Source organism: Anomalospiza imberbis, chromosome Z (genome assembly GCF_031753505.1).
Source record: "Anomalospiza imberbis isolate Cuckoo-Finch-1a 21T00152 chromosome Z, ASM3175350v1, whole genome shotgun sequence".
Lineage (NCBI taxonomy): Eukaryota > Metazoa > Chordata > Aves > Passeriformes > Viduidae > Anomalospiza > Anomalospiza imberbis.
Window position 1 is genome coordinate 64,763,373 of NC_089721.1, and position 15,734 is coordinate 64,779,106.

At 39.6% G+C, this 15,734-nt stretch overlaps 1 protein-coding gene across 4 annotated transcripts in view; it reads left to right on the top strand.

Annotated features, from left to right (window-relative positions):
• The window catches only part of SEMA4D (semaphorin 4D), an 89,906-nt gene extending 77,105 nt beyond the window's left edge, over window positions 1-12,801 (top strand). For 2 of the 4 annotated variants that reach the window (XM_068177190.1, XM_068177191.1), the window contains 3 exons: window positions 8,819-9,028; window positions 11,741-11,838; window positions 12,351-12,801. In XM_068177190.1, the coding sequence (XP_068033291.1) occupies window positions 8,819-9,028; window positions 11,741-11,838; window positions 12,351-12,380 (338 nt within the window). In that variant the 3' untranslated portion in view covers window positions 12,381-12,801. Of the gene's footprint in view, window positions 1-323; window positions 349-6,809; window positions 6,860-8,818; window positions 9,029-11,740; window positions 11,839-12,350 lie in introns of those variants that run through there. The other 2 variants (XM_068177193.1, XM_068177192.1) reach the window with 2 other exon arrangements.
• The last annotated feature ends 2,933 nt before the right edge of the window (window positions 12,802-15,734 follow it).

Consider the following 15,734-nt stretch of genomic DNA (forward strand, 5'->3'; position numbering starts at 1 on the left):
CAAGTTTGTTCAGTGTCGGTTTATATTTCTTTATATTAACATAGCTTTAGTGGAACTTGATTTCTCTCAGCTGTGAAAAAAGGTAAAATGTGTTTGCAAGGTGCAAAAGGGTTAAATGAGACTGGCAGAGAATTAAATGTTGTGCCTTGTTGTCTGCAGAAAAGGATATGGCATCAGTAAATGAATGATGCAAATACATGGATTGCCACATCATCCAGTAAAAACCTCAAAGCTTATTTTTAATTAAGTTTCTAGCTTAATTGTTATTTTATCAGAATTACTGAATCTCTTCCTTTTTTTAAATTGCAAATATCTATTTCAAGCTGTCTGGAAACTCAGCAGGAGTTGGTGAGTTTTTTGCTCATCTCTTACTCATCCCACATGTTTTAACCTGAAAGCTCACCTAAGGATAAGACTTTACAACCTTGTAACTGGCTCATTTCCATAAGGTAAAGTTAAGTGGATACAGCACAAACAGCATTTGTGGCAAATTGCTACATTTTTTCTGAAAAATAAGTTTTTTCAAGCATGGAATACTTCCACTCTTCTGGAAAAGGGAGGAATAAATCTCCATTTGCAAATTTTCTCCCAGTTTGTCTCTTTTCCCCCAAAGAGCCTCACATTTCTCCAGAGACCTGTCTGCTCTATGTGTGTGGACAAACATCAGGTTTCCTGTGTACTTTCTCTAATAGAAATTTTCTCTCCCATTAGAGAATTTTTTAAACTTCTAGAGGCAGTTCAGGCAAGTTTCAAGTAAGTTGAACAAAGTACTACACCATCTAGTTCAGGGGAAAAACAGTGATTTGGTGGTGTACGCATCTGCTGTATAATTTCTCTGGTGTGCTCTGTTGAAATCAGGCATAGTAGGAACAGATTTTTTCCAGAGTTTTGATTCTGCTCGAATATGTTTTACTGGGACCTCCTCCCCCTGCTTTAGCTCCATGTCCATGATTTCACAGACAAAACTAAAATACAGTGAGTGTGCTGTGTGATAGTTTAAATGCTTTTATAATCAAATGCTGCAAAGCACTGTGCTTCACCTGCAGATCGAGCCTCTTTGTGTCCATGGTGTCAAGATTACTCCCCCATTTAATTCATCTGTAGCTGGAGATTTTACATATTGGATTGTTTTCATTTGTGATAAAAAATCCCCAGTTGTGTGAACATAAAAGTTCTGTGAACTTGGAAATACACTTTCAAGGAATTACTATTTCATGGAGATACTGAGATGGGTATCTGGTAACGCGTACAATGCCTGTTCCCTGTGGTTACACTGTTTTACAAGGAGTACAAGAAAGTTTCCCACATCGGTGGAAGAAAAGATCCATAACTTCCAAGAATCAGAGTTGCACGTGGCTCACTAGAGATTCCTCTTTGTTGGAGCCTGAAGTTGCACTGAAAAGCATGCCGAAGGGTGGGGAAATTTTTTTCCCCTAGGAGGAGGAGGTCACCTGTCAGAGACTGACTTACCCATGGAAATGAGTAAGTCATTCTTGGGTGAGATTTTTTTTTGCATCATTTGCATGATTGCATCAGCCATGGTGCCCTGGGGTGGTCTGGTCTGGTGTAGAGCTCAGTCAGGTAAGGCATGGAGGTGTGCATCGGCCAGAGCAGAATGAGCCTGCCTAGGAATGTTCTTTGTGCTGGACAAAATGTTTGTCCGGAATGACAAATGACATAATTTAAATTGCAGTGTATCAGTATCTTAGAGTGGACTTTACTTGGGTTGTTACTTTTCTGTTCTTACAAGAACACTAATATCAAATAGAAATTTTTCATACACTTGTGTTTTATAACAAGTTGAAGTTCATAAGTGGCTCTTAATTACAGCTATGGAGAGATACAAGGCTAGTTTTTGAAACGTGGTAATAGCTGAATTGGTAGCCTTGAAAGGAAAAGCTCTGCATCTTCCAGGACAAATCCACAAATATTTCAAAATTTTAGAAGTTTTTCAAATTTTTATGCAGTATATTTTGAGACTTACACAGTGATGCTTTCCTAAGCCATACCCACGAATTTAATGTGCAAGAAGAATACCTTTTCGGGTTTTTTTTTTTGTTGTTGTTGTTGTTTTTGTTTTGTTTTTTTTTTTTGCTTTTGGGCTTATTTTTTGTTGCTGTTGTTTGTTTGGTTGTTCTGTTTTGTTTAGTTTTAACATTAAATTAGTTTTCCAGTAAAGACTAGGATAAGTTCAATGTAAAAATAATTTAAGCTTAAGGGAAATTAAAGAGCATCAGCCATCAAATTATAAAAGAGGAGAGAGAGCAAGGAAACGAAGTAGAACCAAAAGTGTCTTGATATTTTTTCCTCAGAAGATTTAGTTATTGTTTTCCTACATTTCACAGTGTGCAGCTGACTGCACTTGTACAGGTTTTTCCTGCGGAATGAGTAATAAGGTGCAAGTGGGGAACATCTTGTGTGGCTTTTGGTAGTTTATAAATGATTAAAACATAAAGACCCTAAGGTCCTAAGGGAGACCCTTAGAACTTGGGAGATTCAGTTCACCTAGGACTAACAGCTGCAGCCTGCAGTAGTTACTGCTTTTGTTATGTGCATAGAGCACTTGAGGCTGCACACCTGCTGCAGCATGTCCTGTGCACAGCAGCTGGGGTTTTGTACACTCATCGCTCAGTCTTACAGGCTGCATCTCATGTCAGCAGAGGGCTTGGGGAAATAAAGCCCTTGCATGGTTTTCAGAGCTTTGCACTGGTAAAAAACCTGGTTTTTTACTAGTTTTTACCCTCACAGTTTGAATAAGCCACCCTTTTGAGAGAACAGCTTGTCAGAAATTCTGGTGAGGCCAAGGCAAAGAGCTGGCACCTCTGTGCAGGAGTACCTCTGTGAAGCAGCAGCTTTGCTATTCAGTTGTCTAGTTCAGCTTTTCAGCTTGCTTGAGGATTGGGTGCTGCATAGGTTGTCAGCAGAGATGAACTGCCTGGGTCACAAAACAGGCAGTATTCTCCATTTGAATTTAATGTATGCAATTTTGGGAGACTCTGAGGGAGTAGAATCTGCACCAGCTTTTGTAGTGTGACTAGGTATCTATAAAAGGAGAAGCTTGCTTCACAATGGGGACTTTGAGACACAAATGCCTTTTGGAATGCCTTCTCTCAGGAGGGAGAGGGATTAACTTAGGTGTGTATTTTATTCTCTGTACCATTTGTTTGCAGTTTACCTGGCCTCCCAGTTTTTTTTTGTTTGTTTTTTTTTTTGTTTTGTTTTGTTTTGTGTTTTTTTTTTTTTTTTTTTTTTTTTTTTTTTTTTTTTTTTTTTTGCAGTTCAGCATAAATATTTCAACTTTTTCTCCTTGCTAATACGGAACTCTTGATTCAGTAATGTCTCAGCTTGAAGCAGTACCCTGGTAGTAACTGCTACACCCTGGCCATGATCGAGCAGCTGTATTTCCCAGCCCTGCCTAGTGAGATGTGATGGGTTTGGACTGGTACTGGAATCTGGACCGTAACCACAATTTTATGCCATTTTCCTCAGAACATCTTGTTACCTCCTGCCAGCCAGGATTGCAACCTGACTACCCATACACTTGTTTTTCTTCCCCATGAGGCTGATAAAATGAGTTAGACCAAATAATTTAGACCAAAGCTGTCATCTTTTTTTAACTATTTCAGCAGAAACTGCTACCAGAACTATCTCAGTGTGCATTGTCCCCAGAGTGGAGATGAAAATGTCATTTCCATCTCTTCAGTCATCTTCCTGCTAGATCTACCTGTCAAACAAAGCAAAAGCAGTAGATTGTGTTCTCTGGAGAACAGAAGTGATTTTTGGAGAGCATGTTACTCCTTAAAATATGTTGTCCAATTTTCTTCACTTTATTTTAAAACTTAACATAGTAGCCTTGTTAGCTGATAGGATGGTAAAAAATAATTAGGCAAACACTAAGTGCCAGGGGAAGTTTAGGCTGGACATCAGGAAAAAGTTCTTCACAGAAAGAGTGATGGGGCATTGGAATAGGCTGCCCAGGGAGGTGGTGGAGTCACCATCCCTGGAAGTGTTTGAGGAAAGACTGGATGTGGCACTTAGTGCTGTGCTCTAGTTGTTAAGGTGGTTAGTTTATAGGTTGGACTTGAGAATCTCAAAGGTCTTTCCCAGCCTAGTTAATTATGTGATACTGTGACAGTGGAACCTATTTTTTTTCCACGGACAATTATCCAGGTTCCAATTGTAAAACCTTTTTCTGGACACTCTCAGCATCTGAATAAATGCATGAACAGTTACAAGTTGCATTTTTATCTAATGGGCCAGTCAGCCATTTTCCCAACCTGCTTTTAAATTCCACTCCGAGAAGAGTGGAATCCAAGAAGGTGGATGCCTTGTCCTGCTTGCCACCTACGTGTGCTGTGTAACACCTCCAGTGACTGGTTGCTGCTGCCAGCTCTTACATGGTTCACGTTCCGCAGGAACCACTTCCTGCTGTTCATCTGCCGTAATAAGGCTGCATCAGCTTGTGGTGTTGATGTTACACAAAGGGATGGGTAATTTAATGAAGCACCCAGTGTCTGCAGGACCTCCTGCATTCTTCAGTGTGAAGTACTTGCTATTGGAAATAATACTCTTCGGCATTTCAGAGAGGTCTGTTTTCTTGGCTTTCTATTGGCTTTTTATTTCCATTGCTGTCAAGCTTGTCTTCTAGAATGAATTGCCCTGCTTTAACAATCAAACACCAACCAACAAAACTACCCAAAAAATGCACCCCAGATATAGGGGGTACAGGCTATGTAACTTGCATACTATTTGCAGAAAACTGCAAAGATGCTTGTCTCAATTTAAAGATTTTTTCCCCCTCACTTTTCCAGTTAGCTACCCTCTGATGGCTTCATTTCATACTGATTTATTATTTTGGTATCTTACCAGCAGCAATGACTCTGACTCCTACAACTCAAGAAACTGTGACCAGCCCTAAATCTTTCATTCACATACTGACTAGTGCTGGTAATAATGTTTCATATTAATGATTGACTAACCTCTTCCTGGGCTAACTTTGATGTCTGATTTAAAAGAAGACCTTCCTGCATCCAGATTATAGTGCCTTTTTAAACCTTAATCCCTGCTCCAGATGAGAGCTTCCTGTATGATCTTGGTTTTCAGAAATCTGGGATGTTTGCTTCAGCAGAATACAGCAAAGCTGCAAGCTTGGTAACAGGCATTAAATCCAGATGTCGTTCTTAATCTGATGCACATGGTGAGCTTTGAAAAAGGTTTTGATGTATATTAGTTATACAAGGGAGGCTTTTTCATAAACTTTAACTTCCCATCCCTGTGGATAGCTTCTGGTAGCAGTTCTTTGTTTAGATTATAGGAATTCATGTAAAAGACTTTTTGTTACCCTGGTAGAATTTCTCTCTGGGATACCTATTGGTTTATTTTCACTGGATTTCAATTTGCTTTCAATTTGCAGAAATTACTAGCTGGGGTGTAGGTTTTCTGATGGCTCCTGCTTTTGTACTAACTCCACTGTCTTGGAAGTATTTTCATGAATTTAGGGAAGTCTTATTCAAATGCTACCCTTCAAAAACTGGGTTAGAAATGAGGGAGACCTTGTGCTGAACCACCACCAGTGATTCACCACTGCTCACATTTTAAAATGCAGCTTCACTGGGCTGCTTTTGAAGTGTCTCCACAGCTCTCTTCACATGGCAGCACTTGGCAAAAGGAGCCAGCTTGGCCAGTGCTCCCTCTTGCTCCCCCTACCTTATGTCGCTGAGCTCTACTAAATCCATAATCTGCTTCTTTTAAATTAGTGTCTCCAAGCTGTCTTGAAAACCATATGTCTTTTAGGATGTGATACATATATGGCAAATGCTTAATTTGGTCCAGCTTAGCAGGGTGCATCCCCATGCTGCTCTGAATCTGTAGGTTTATACTTTATTTCTTTAAGTCTGGTTTTATTTACTTAATTCTTTTAACCTTAGGTCAAATTTACACCACTAACCCACTGAATGCAGTCAGACTGTGGGTAGATTACAAGCAATTGCAGTTGTTTGAGTTTCTATGCTAAGAATGGTGATTGAGTTTTTTTTTCCATTTTTGTCAATGGAAAACATTGAGAAAAAGTCATCTGTGTATTAAATATGTGGTTTTTGTAACTCAGCCTGATTTGACACAAGTCAGAGAACCCATTCTGCTGGCAGAAACTACCTGGGGCATTACTGCTCTGGCTTTTACTACCTGGGCATTATAATTTCATTCAAACTACTGAAAACAGAGAAAATGAAATCTATGTGAGAAAGAAGCAAACACTTCCAGAGACACTGGAAATTTTGAAGGCCTTATGCAAAGGAAAGGGTAGTTCAGCTACTGCCACAAAGTTTCTTGTATTTTTGTTTGATAACTGTTAATTCCCCTTCTGACATCATCAAGGTGGTGAAATTGATTTTATTTAATCATGTGTAACTAGTGTAGTTTATTGAAGCAGCATTTTTGAAGTTAACTGTTTGAAATATATTTCATGGCTGCTTATGCATAGTTACTTATGTACCTGTCCTCTAGTGCTGTTTAATTCTCTGCTTGATTATTATGTTTTAATAAAATTACTTTCTTAAAATCTTTCAAGCATTCCTAACATGGATGGCAAAGTAAGTAGATCAGGTCAGAAACTTGTATTTTAAAGGCTGCACTAGACATGTAATTAATTTTTATTATAGTGATGTTAAAAATAAAAGCAGATATATATTTTTATTATTTTCCTTTATCTTCAAAAAGTATTTCCCTAACCATTACACTGAAGTCTGAAGTTCTCACCAGGGAGTTGTAGAAAATTTGCATTTAACAAAAGTGATTTAAAATTTTTGCAGATGAAACTTTGTCACAGTGTATTTTTTTGTATTGATCCATCCTGAAAATGAAATCAAAGTAGAGAAGGTAATTGCCTGAAAATTGGAAACCAGCTGCACTGAAACAGGATCAGGAAAACCCTGAGTACTGCTTGCATCTAAATTTTGCTGTCAACCAGTGTAAGTGGGGATGAGTGTGTATTTCTGGGGATTTCAAGTGCTTCTGACTGCACAGAAAAATAACTGAAAGGTAAAATTGCCTAGTTGCGCTTCATAAGGGGCCAATCTGGACCAACACAGCTTGCAAAATTTCATGTGTGAGGAAATTGCTACATTTTAATCTCTCAGTGAAATGTGGATGCAAACTGAAATTTTGTCAATTTTCCAGCACAATTGGGATCTTCAGCACTAGAAAATAGAGCAGGTTCTCTGGTGTGAATAGTACATTTGATGCAAGTTTAGGGAAGTGTCCTGCACTAAATATGCTGCTTCCTTGCATGGCTCTATAATGGCAGTTAGGGATACTGATTTTTTTGCTGTGCTTGCACTTACCATCCCTCACATTTGTTGAAATTCCAGTTTCAGCTTTAGGTTACTGAAGTAATTTGTCCCTGGTTCCAGACTTCCCATGAACTTAGTGACATGTAACCTATCTGCTGTTAACTGTAGAACGAGTACAATCATCCATAAAACACCTTTGAAAAATAAAAAGGGTATGTGCTAGACCAGCTGTTTTCAGTCCAAGGTATGCTTGCCCTTTCTGCCTTGTTAAGAGCTGCTGACAGCCCTCCAGATTGTGCCACTTCCCTCAGAGAAACTCTACAATGCTTTAACTAGATCACGTTCTCTATCATTCACACTTACCCTTACTGCTAATTTATGTGCCCATATTTGTGAGAGATTTGGAAATAAAACTTAGGAGTTAAGAATTTGCCATGATCTCCTTTTTGCACAACATTAAAATGTCTACTATGTACAAATATGTAATATGTACACAAATGTAAAAACTAGTTGTTGGTTTTGTTTTTTTTTTTCCTGCATGATTATCTAAAACTTAATGACAGAATTGTAGTTTTCTAGGGAAAAAATGCCACATCAATTTGCAATATGAAGTGCTCACAGTAAAAACCACAGTAGGCTCTGTCAAGACATATATGCAGCCATAGTTAATTTTCTTTTTACCCCAAATTTCTCTTCACATCTTCTCTTGCTAAGGCTAGTCTGGATCCTAGGCCCAGAGGGAGAAATTGTCATGTTTTAAACATCAGAATTACCAAGTTCTCACCTTGGCTCAGATATCTGTATTTTAAATGGAAAGGTTCTGATGCTGCCAAATGCACTCCAGCCAACCTTCCTAGCTAATTTTCTGGGAACAGCTGTCCTGTCCTCCAGGCTACTGTCAATCTCTGATTTATTAAAATGTTTCCCTTGCAGGTTAAGACAAATATTAGTAACAAAGGTAAAAAATCAGATTGCTCTTTGTTGTTGATCCAAGGTTCTTTCAAGTTCTGTCTTGCTTTAGTGCCTGCTGTGACTACTGGTTCTGTGCTTTTTTCCAATTCTACTTCTCTCATTACTGGTTCCAGCATCTTTGATGCACTGAGTTCTTGAACTTTTCCCCTCCTGGCCTTTTTTTCAGATTCTGTGAGGCATGTCTCAGGTGTTTCCAGCTTTGTACCAGGACCTAGATTGTGCAGCAGTAGGCAGTATGTCCTGGTGGTACAGGAATTCACACAAGCAGATGGTGCTGGTTCATCATTGGCTCTAACCATGTGTGCTAAGTTCCCCATTGTGCGAATCCACACAGAATTCCTCAATACAAACCCTCAGCTTGGGCTTGAACCTAAATGTCCCGTGCTAGCTCCTCTTAATCCCAGGTTTTTGGTACCCAGAATTTCAACTGAAGAAACCTAAGAAACATTTCAATCAACTATTTATATTTTTAAGCCTAATCTTGACATGATGAGGCTTATTTTCTTTTCAAAGACTCATCTTCTATTTTCTTACAGAATAACCTAACATTTTTACAGGTCCGGATAACTCCTACTTTGTGTGGAGGAAGAATGGACAAAAGATGAAAGCATGCATCATGGAGCAATCTCACATGCTGCTTGATGGCAGAGGGCATGTTCTCAGCTGGGTGAAAGATTCAGTATCAGAAAACACTGAATACAGATGTTCATTCATCTCAAAAGTTGGGAATGTAACATCAGAAGTGCTGATCACAGTGGAAAATAAAGGTAGGCTTGTTTCAAGAGTATGCCATTTTTTGGCCTGACCCTGATATGAGTAAAGCTCTGTAATAGTCACCCAGAAAACGTGCATATCTAAAGATGGTAACTTTTGCCTACTCTATTAGTATGCACTTCATCTACAGAAAGGTTTTAGAGGCATAAAAACTCCTTCCTCTACCTCCTCTCTCAAAGGACTAATGTAAATTAGCAGTTAAGATCTAGAAATTCAACCAAAATCTGATAAACTAATTCAAAAAACCTGAAAATCAGATGAGTAATGGAAAGCTACAAATAAGTATTCTGATGGAATTCTACAGGGTAGAATTCTAATGGAGAAAAATTCTTTAATTTATAAGGACTTAAGGAAGTCAGATGGTAAAGAGAAACCCCCACTATGCTGGATTTTTAAAATTGCATGATTTGTAAACCACTTATGGTTTGGACTGGGCAAGGTTAGTTTCCTCTGCTCCATCTGGACACTTACTAGGCAGGAGGGCAGTTAGGTAACTTCAGCAGCTGCAGGATTTTGGGGTGTCCAGACTACCTACTGCAGTTAGCTCTTAAGACCTTACCCAGGTGTAGAGAAGGTCTGAATAGTCTTTAAAAATACAGCAGGAGCAATGAATATGATACAGCAGGGATTTTCTTGGCAAGATGAAGGAAAAATTAAGAAGCTGGTTAATACCAAATGTGAGTCTGTCAAGGAAGGCTCAATACTTCTTTTCTCAATGCCAGAGAAAAGCCATGCAATCACTCCAGTTACTTTGAAGTCTTTCTCAGAAGCAGAATTAAGAGCATCTCAACCAAACCGGTGTAAATGTAAAACAGACAAATACAAAACACTGTGCTCTAAAAACATACATTGCTACTGTCCCGAAAGATAAATAGAAAATATGTCACCATAAGTCTTACATTCTACAAAAAAAGCTGACAAATAGACCAAGATACAGTAACATAGCCCTTCTTAAATTATCAAAGTAATGAATTATAAGGACTTCTTGAGTGAAATTACATGGCATCTACAGATGGCTGAAGGATCAGAAGCAGCCAGCATGGGTTTAGGAGGGGTAGGTTGTGTTTGACCAACCTGGTCTCCTTTTATGACCAGGTGACCTGCCTGGTGGATGCAGGAAGGGCTGTGGGTGTTGTGTACCTGGAGTTCAGCAAGGCCTTTGGCACTGTCTCCCGCAGCACACTGCTGGAAAAGCTGGCAGCCCATGGCTTGGACAGGAGCACTCTCTGCTGGGTTAGGAACTGGCTGGATAGCTGGGCCCAGAGAGTGGTGGTGAGCAGTGCTGCATCCAGCTGGGGCCAGTCACCAGTGGTGTCCCTCTGGGGTCTGTGCTGGGACCAGTTCTGTTCAATATCTTTATTGACAACATGGAGGAGGGTGTTGAGTCTTTCATTAACAAGTTTATGGATGATACCAAGTTAGGAGGGAGTGTTGATCTGTTGGAGGGTAGGAGGGCACTGCAGAGAGGCATAGATTGATGGGCCAAATCCAGCAATATGAGGCTCAGCAAGACCAAGTTCTGGGCCTTGGACCAAGTCCAAGTCTTGTGGCCACATTTTAGCCACAATAATCCCTTGCAGTGCTACAGGCTGGGATCAGAGTGGCTGGACAGCGGCCAGGAAGAAAGGGACCTGGGGGTGCTGGTGACAGTGGGTAGACACGAGCCAGCTGTGCCCAGGTGGCCAAGAAGGCCAATGGCATCCTGCCCTGTATCAGCAACAGTGTGGCCAGCAGGACCAGGGCAGTGATGCTACCTGGTACTTAGCAATAGTGAGGCCTCACCTTGGGTTCTCTGTCCAGTTCTGGGCCCCTCAGTTTAGGAGACGATGGAGTGTGAAGTCGAGATGCTTGGAGCATGTCCAGAGAAGGGCAACTAGGCTGGTGAAGGGTTTAGAGCACAAGTCCTCTAAGTCTGTCCCTCTGAGCTGGGGGAGCTGGGGTTGTTTAGCCTGGAAGAAGAGGAGGCTCAAGAAAGACCTGATCACTCTCTTACAACCACCTGAAAGGAGCATGTAGCCAGATGGGGAGGGGGGGGTCAGTCTCTTCTCCCAGGACAAGAGGACACAGGCTTAAGCTATGCCAGAGGAGGTTTAGGTTGGACATTAGGAGGAATTTCTTCACAGAAAGGATAATTAAACATTGGAATAGGCTGCCCAGGGAATTGGTGGAGTCATTGTCCCTGGAGGTGTTTAAGGCAAGACTGGATGTGGCACTGGGTGTCATGGTCTGGTTCACAAGGTAGTGTTGGATCACAGATTTGATAATCTCAGAGGTCTTTTCCTGATTGATTCTGTGATCCTGTGATTACTGAAAAATGGGGAATACTAACTGGACATGTTCATTGTGTTAACTGGTCCTTTCCAACATGTCACTCTTCTCTCCAGGCTTATGACCTACCTGGAGTATTCCTGTGCTTGTTAGATGGGTTTGAACTATTAATTTGTCCATCCTACCTTCTATATCTCAAATCACAGATAATGGCACTAAACCTGTTTACTCTGGAGGCTATTAAGTTTGCTGTACAGTGTAAGAGACATAACCATTTCAACAAAACTTACTGCCAAATAACATGAAAGGATTTAGAGCAAAATGAAGGATGGGGGTTCCTTCTAGCCCCCTTCCTGCAGGACAGGCAGTCCTGAATCTCATCAGGTACTGACTTCTGACATTACATGGTTATGCAGTCATCCCATTTCTGTTCTCAGATAGTTCTGGTCAGGATGCATGGACCAAAGAATTTGATACCTGGAGAAGTGCCATCAGCGAACATGACAAGATGATGCAAAACTGGAGGAAAACATGGGTAAGACTTTTATAGACTGCTTCTTGTACTTCTGCAACTGCATGTATTAATATAACAAAATGATCAGTGTTCCTGTACATTCATCATTCGTGACCCACTCACTCAGCAGTAAAGTCTGTTCTATGTACAACATTCCTTGCAGTTGTGTCAGCTTATTCCTTCAGTCCACTAACCAAGTGCTCATCAGTCAGTAGTTGTGTTCCTGCCCAAAACAGTAAGTATGTGTATAGTGAGTGGAGTAGATAAATTCCATCACATCTGTAGACTAACTGGATTACTGGATTGCAGAGACTACTGGACTTCATAAATGGTACTGTGTGTAAAAGCTGACTTTTTTTAAGAAGTCCATACCCATCTCTTAATATTTTCTCCAACAACTAGAAAAAAGATCACTTTTGAAAACCTTAGATATTATGTGCTTGCTCCCTGTGGAACAGTTACTATAGGCAACCTTAAGCCCCATTTTCATTTTTAGAGTGGTATTAACACATCATTCTGAAATTTTTCCTCAGGAGACCTGCAACAAGAGAAACAGCCTCTAATGGACAAAGGAATTAACAGGCTAGAAGGAGAAATATATACAAGTTAAGAGTACCTGTTACTCGTATTATTATAACATTTGGAGATGTCTTTGCAAGTGTTAGTGCTGACATTAAAACTGGTATTCAGGAGAATCACCTCAACCATGAAGTGGAAGGGGATATTCTTACTGCACCAAAGAATAACTAAGCTAAGTTACATGGTACAAGAGAGGCCACCCATCCCATGCTGCAACTATCTTTGGTTTTCTGATGTCAGCTATTTCAGCTTAATAAAGAACAAAAGTAGTCTCAGCAAGATTTGTGCTATTCAAATAATGTAATATGATGTTTCCTGTTTTGAGTTCATTAAGCCAACCAGATAATTTTGGGTTTGAGGATCTTGGCATAAGATTTAGAAATTAGGATGTGGATCACATTTATTTACAGGCATTTCAATTTCTACCCTTTTTTTTTTACTATGTTTACCCTTATGTTGCCAGTGTTTTGAAGAGCATTCCTTCCTAGTGTGAGCATGCTCATTTGTTCAAACATATTTCCTTTGGTAATTGTGCTGGGTTTTAGTTAATTTTCTTCACAGTGGTTGGTATGAGACTGTTTTGGATTTGTGCCGAACACAGGGTTGATAATAGAGAGATGTTTTTGTTATTGCTGAGCAGGGCTCACCCAAAGCCAAGGCCTTTTCTGCTTTCTGCACTGCCACCATGGCAAGGACATTATGGTTACAAGGGAGGTTGGGAGGAGACACAGCCAGCACAGGTGACCCAAACTGACCAAGGGGATATTCCAGACCATATGGCATCATGCTCAGCATATAAAGGCAGGGGGGCATGTATGGAGTGATGTCATTTGTATTCCCAAGTAACCATTATGTGTGATGAGCCCTGTTCTCCTGGAGATGGCTGAACACATGCCTGCCCATGGGAAGCACTGAATGAATTCTATGTTTTGCTTTGCCTGTGTGCTTGGCTTTTGCTTTTCCTATTCAACCGTCTTCACGGTTTTCTGGATTTTACCCTTCCAATTTTCTCCCACTGTGTGAGGCTGGGTGGTGCTTGGTTGCTGGCTGGGCTTAAACCATGACAGTAATAAGGTTTCTATACCAAATAAAGAAGTTCTGACTAATGCTTAAAATACAGATAGATTACAAAGTATGCAAGAAGACTCTAGTTTTTGCTAATTCTTCTTCTATATTTGACATAATGTAGCTTAAAAATTCTATGCTGAATGAATTCAAAGACCATTCCTTATGATGATCAAGTGTGATGATCAGACTGAAAATGTGAAGACCTACACTATCCACAGTAAAAGTGTTCTACTCCATTACTGCTCAGAGTTTTGTCCTTTTGTCCTTCTGCATCTAAGAAACAAAAGTCTCATGTATAAATTAAATTTTCTCTATTATCTGCTTAATGGATTTCAACAATCTGGAAGCAAGATGCTCCCTAATAATCAATCAGCCCAGGCAGAGAGCTGCTTCGAGCAGTATCAGAAAGCTTCAACTCGTCCCTAAGCTCTCTCTTAACTGCTAAGATATAAATTAGAGTGTTTCTGACATTAAAGAGAGCAGTCTCCTCATGCTAAGACTTGAATGATCCTTTTTTTTTCAGTATCAAATCATCTTGTCACACATGCAGGGTGAAAACTCATTTTTTTCCAACTTTTCTTAAGCATTTTCCCTCTTTTTCACATAGGCATTTCATTAATGCTGATGCTGACTTCTGATACCAGCAGAGATAATTTTTTTCTCATTTGTTCTCATATTTTTTTTCTTCTCAGGACAACTATCAATATACTTTTCGATTGTTTCTCTTCCATTTGTTCAACTGATTTGGAGCACACTTAGTTCTGTGCTCCAAAGTTTAGTTCTGTGGAGCTGAGTGGAAATATAAAGTAAGAGAGGGGTCAGGGTTATGGATGATGTAGCTAAGCTTTGCTTTGTTTCTACAGGAAATTACTGCAAGTAGTAAAAGGTTGCCAATTTTTTTGTTCAGTTCAATTTTATGGGGAGGAAAAAAAAAAAAAGAAAAATCTGTTTACCAGCATTAGTAACCATGGCTGTGAAACCTTATAGTACATTTTTTTATACTCTCTAAGAACCAGAAATAAATCCCCTACGATTATGAACAACCTCTGATGTTTCTGAAGTTTTATGCTCTTCTACAGTAATACAAAATAGAAAACATGGTCAAAACCCAAACTTCTTTACCAACTGGTCATTATTCCATGCAATGACTGGGTTTATCTGTAGATATTCTCTGTTCAGTCAGAGAAAAAGAGAAGGTTTTCTAACCAGGCGAGAGCCTGGAAGACAGTTGGAAAAGCATGTAAGTAATTCTCTAATCTTGTTCACATTGTTTATAGATATGTTCTTCCACCGTGCGTCATTCACTGCACACCAATGGTGTGAGATGTTTTTACTCTAAGACCAATGAAATTAGTCCGCACGATGTTCCCTATAAATGAAGCGGTGCATTTGAAATAAATTAGAGTTCATTCTCTAGCCTTCAACTTACAGTCATTCTCGTTCCCGTCCTGCTCTACAGTGACATTTATCAATTCCAGAATTTTAGATGTGTATCCAAGTGCCACAGGTACAAATGAATAAATCACAACTTACCTTTGCATCAAGGGTATATGCTGGCCAAGAGCATGTTTTGTCACTGGGACCTTTCACCCCCCATTTCCATTTAAGATTAGAAGGAACTAATACAAAAAAGATCATCATCATAACTAGCGCATTTGAGCATAAGGCTCCCCTTGTCAATATTCTTTCCCAAAAGTGACATTTCAAGTATCACTAAATTCCCACAAGACGAGCTTACTTAAGTCACAAGCATTCTTTATAGAATCAGTATATTGTAACAGATTTTATACAATTTATAGTCTACAAAACTCTTTGCATTTCAAAATTATTTGAAGTTTTTATACCACTCCTATCATCACAAGGCAGCTACTTTCCAAAGTATTGCACTACAAATGCTCAGTATGGTGAAGCGCTTGCAGACACACCTCAGAGATGCTGAGCAGCATATGGCATCTGTATCACCTTTCAGAAAAGCTGACACAAGTTATATGTGCATCCCTCCAATTACTTTCTTTAGGCTTGTCCTCAAAAAACTCTGTATATAGACCATTCCTACTGAGGTGCTCCACCACTACTATAAGCACATTTTATTTTTAAAATTTTATTTCCACTAGGGTAAAAACTTCATTTCTTGTAAGATATAAATTTTTTTCTATTTAGATAAAAACTGGGATTTCTCAAAACCTCAGAGATTTATATACCAACACATCTCCAAACTGAAGGAATGAAGAGTCTCAGCAAGGAGATGGTACAGATAAGCAGGCTAGCAC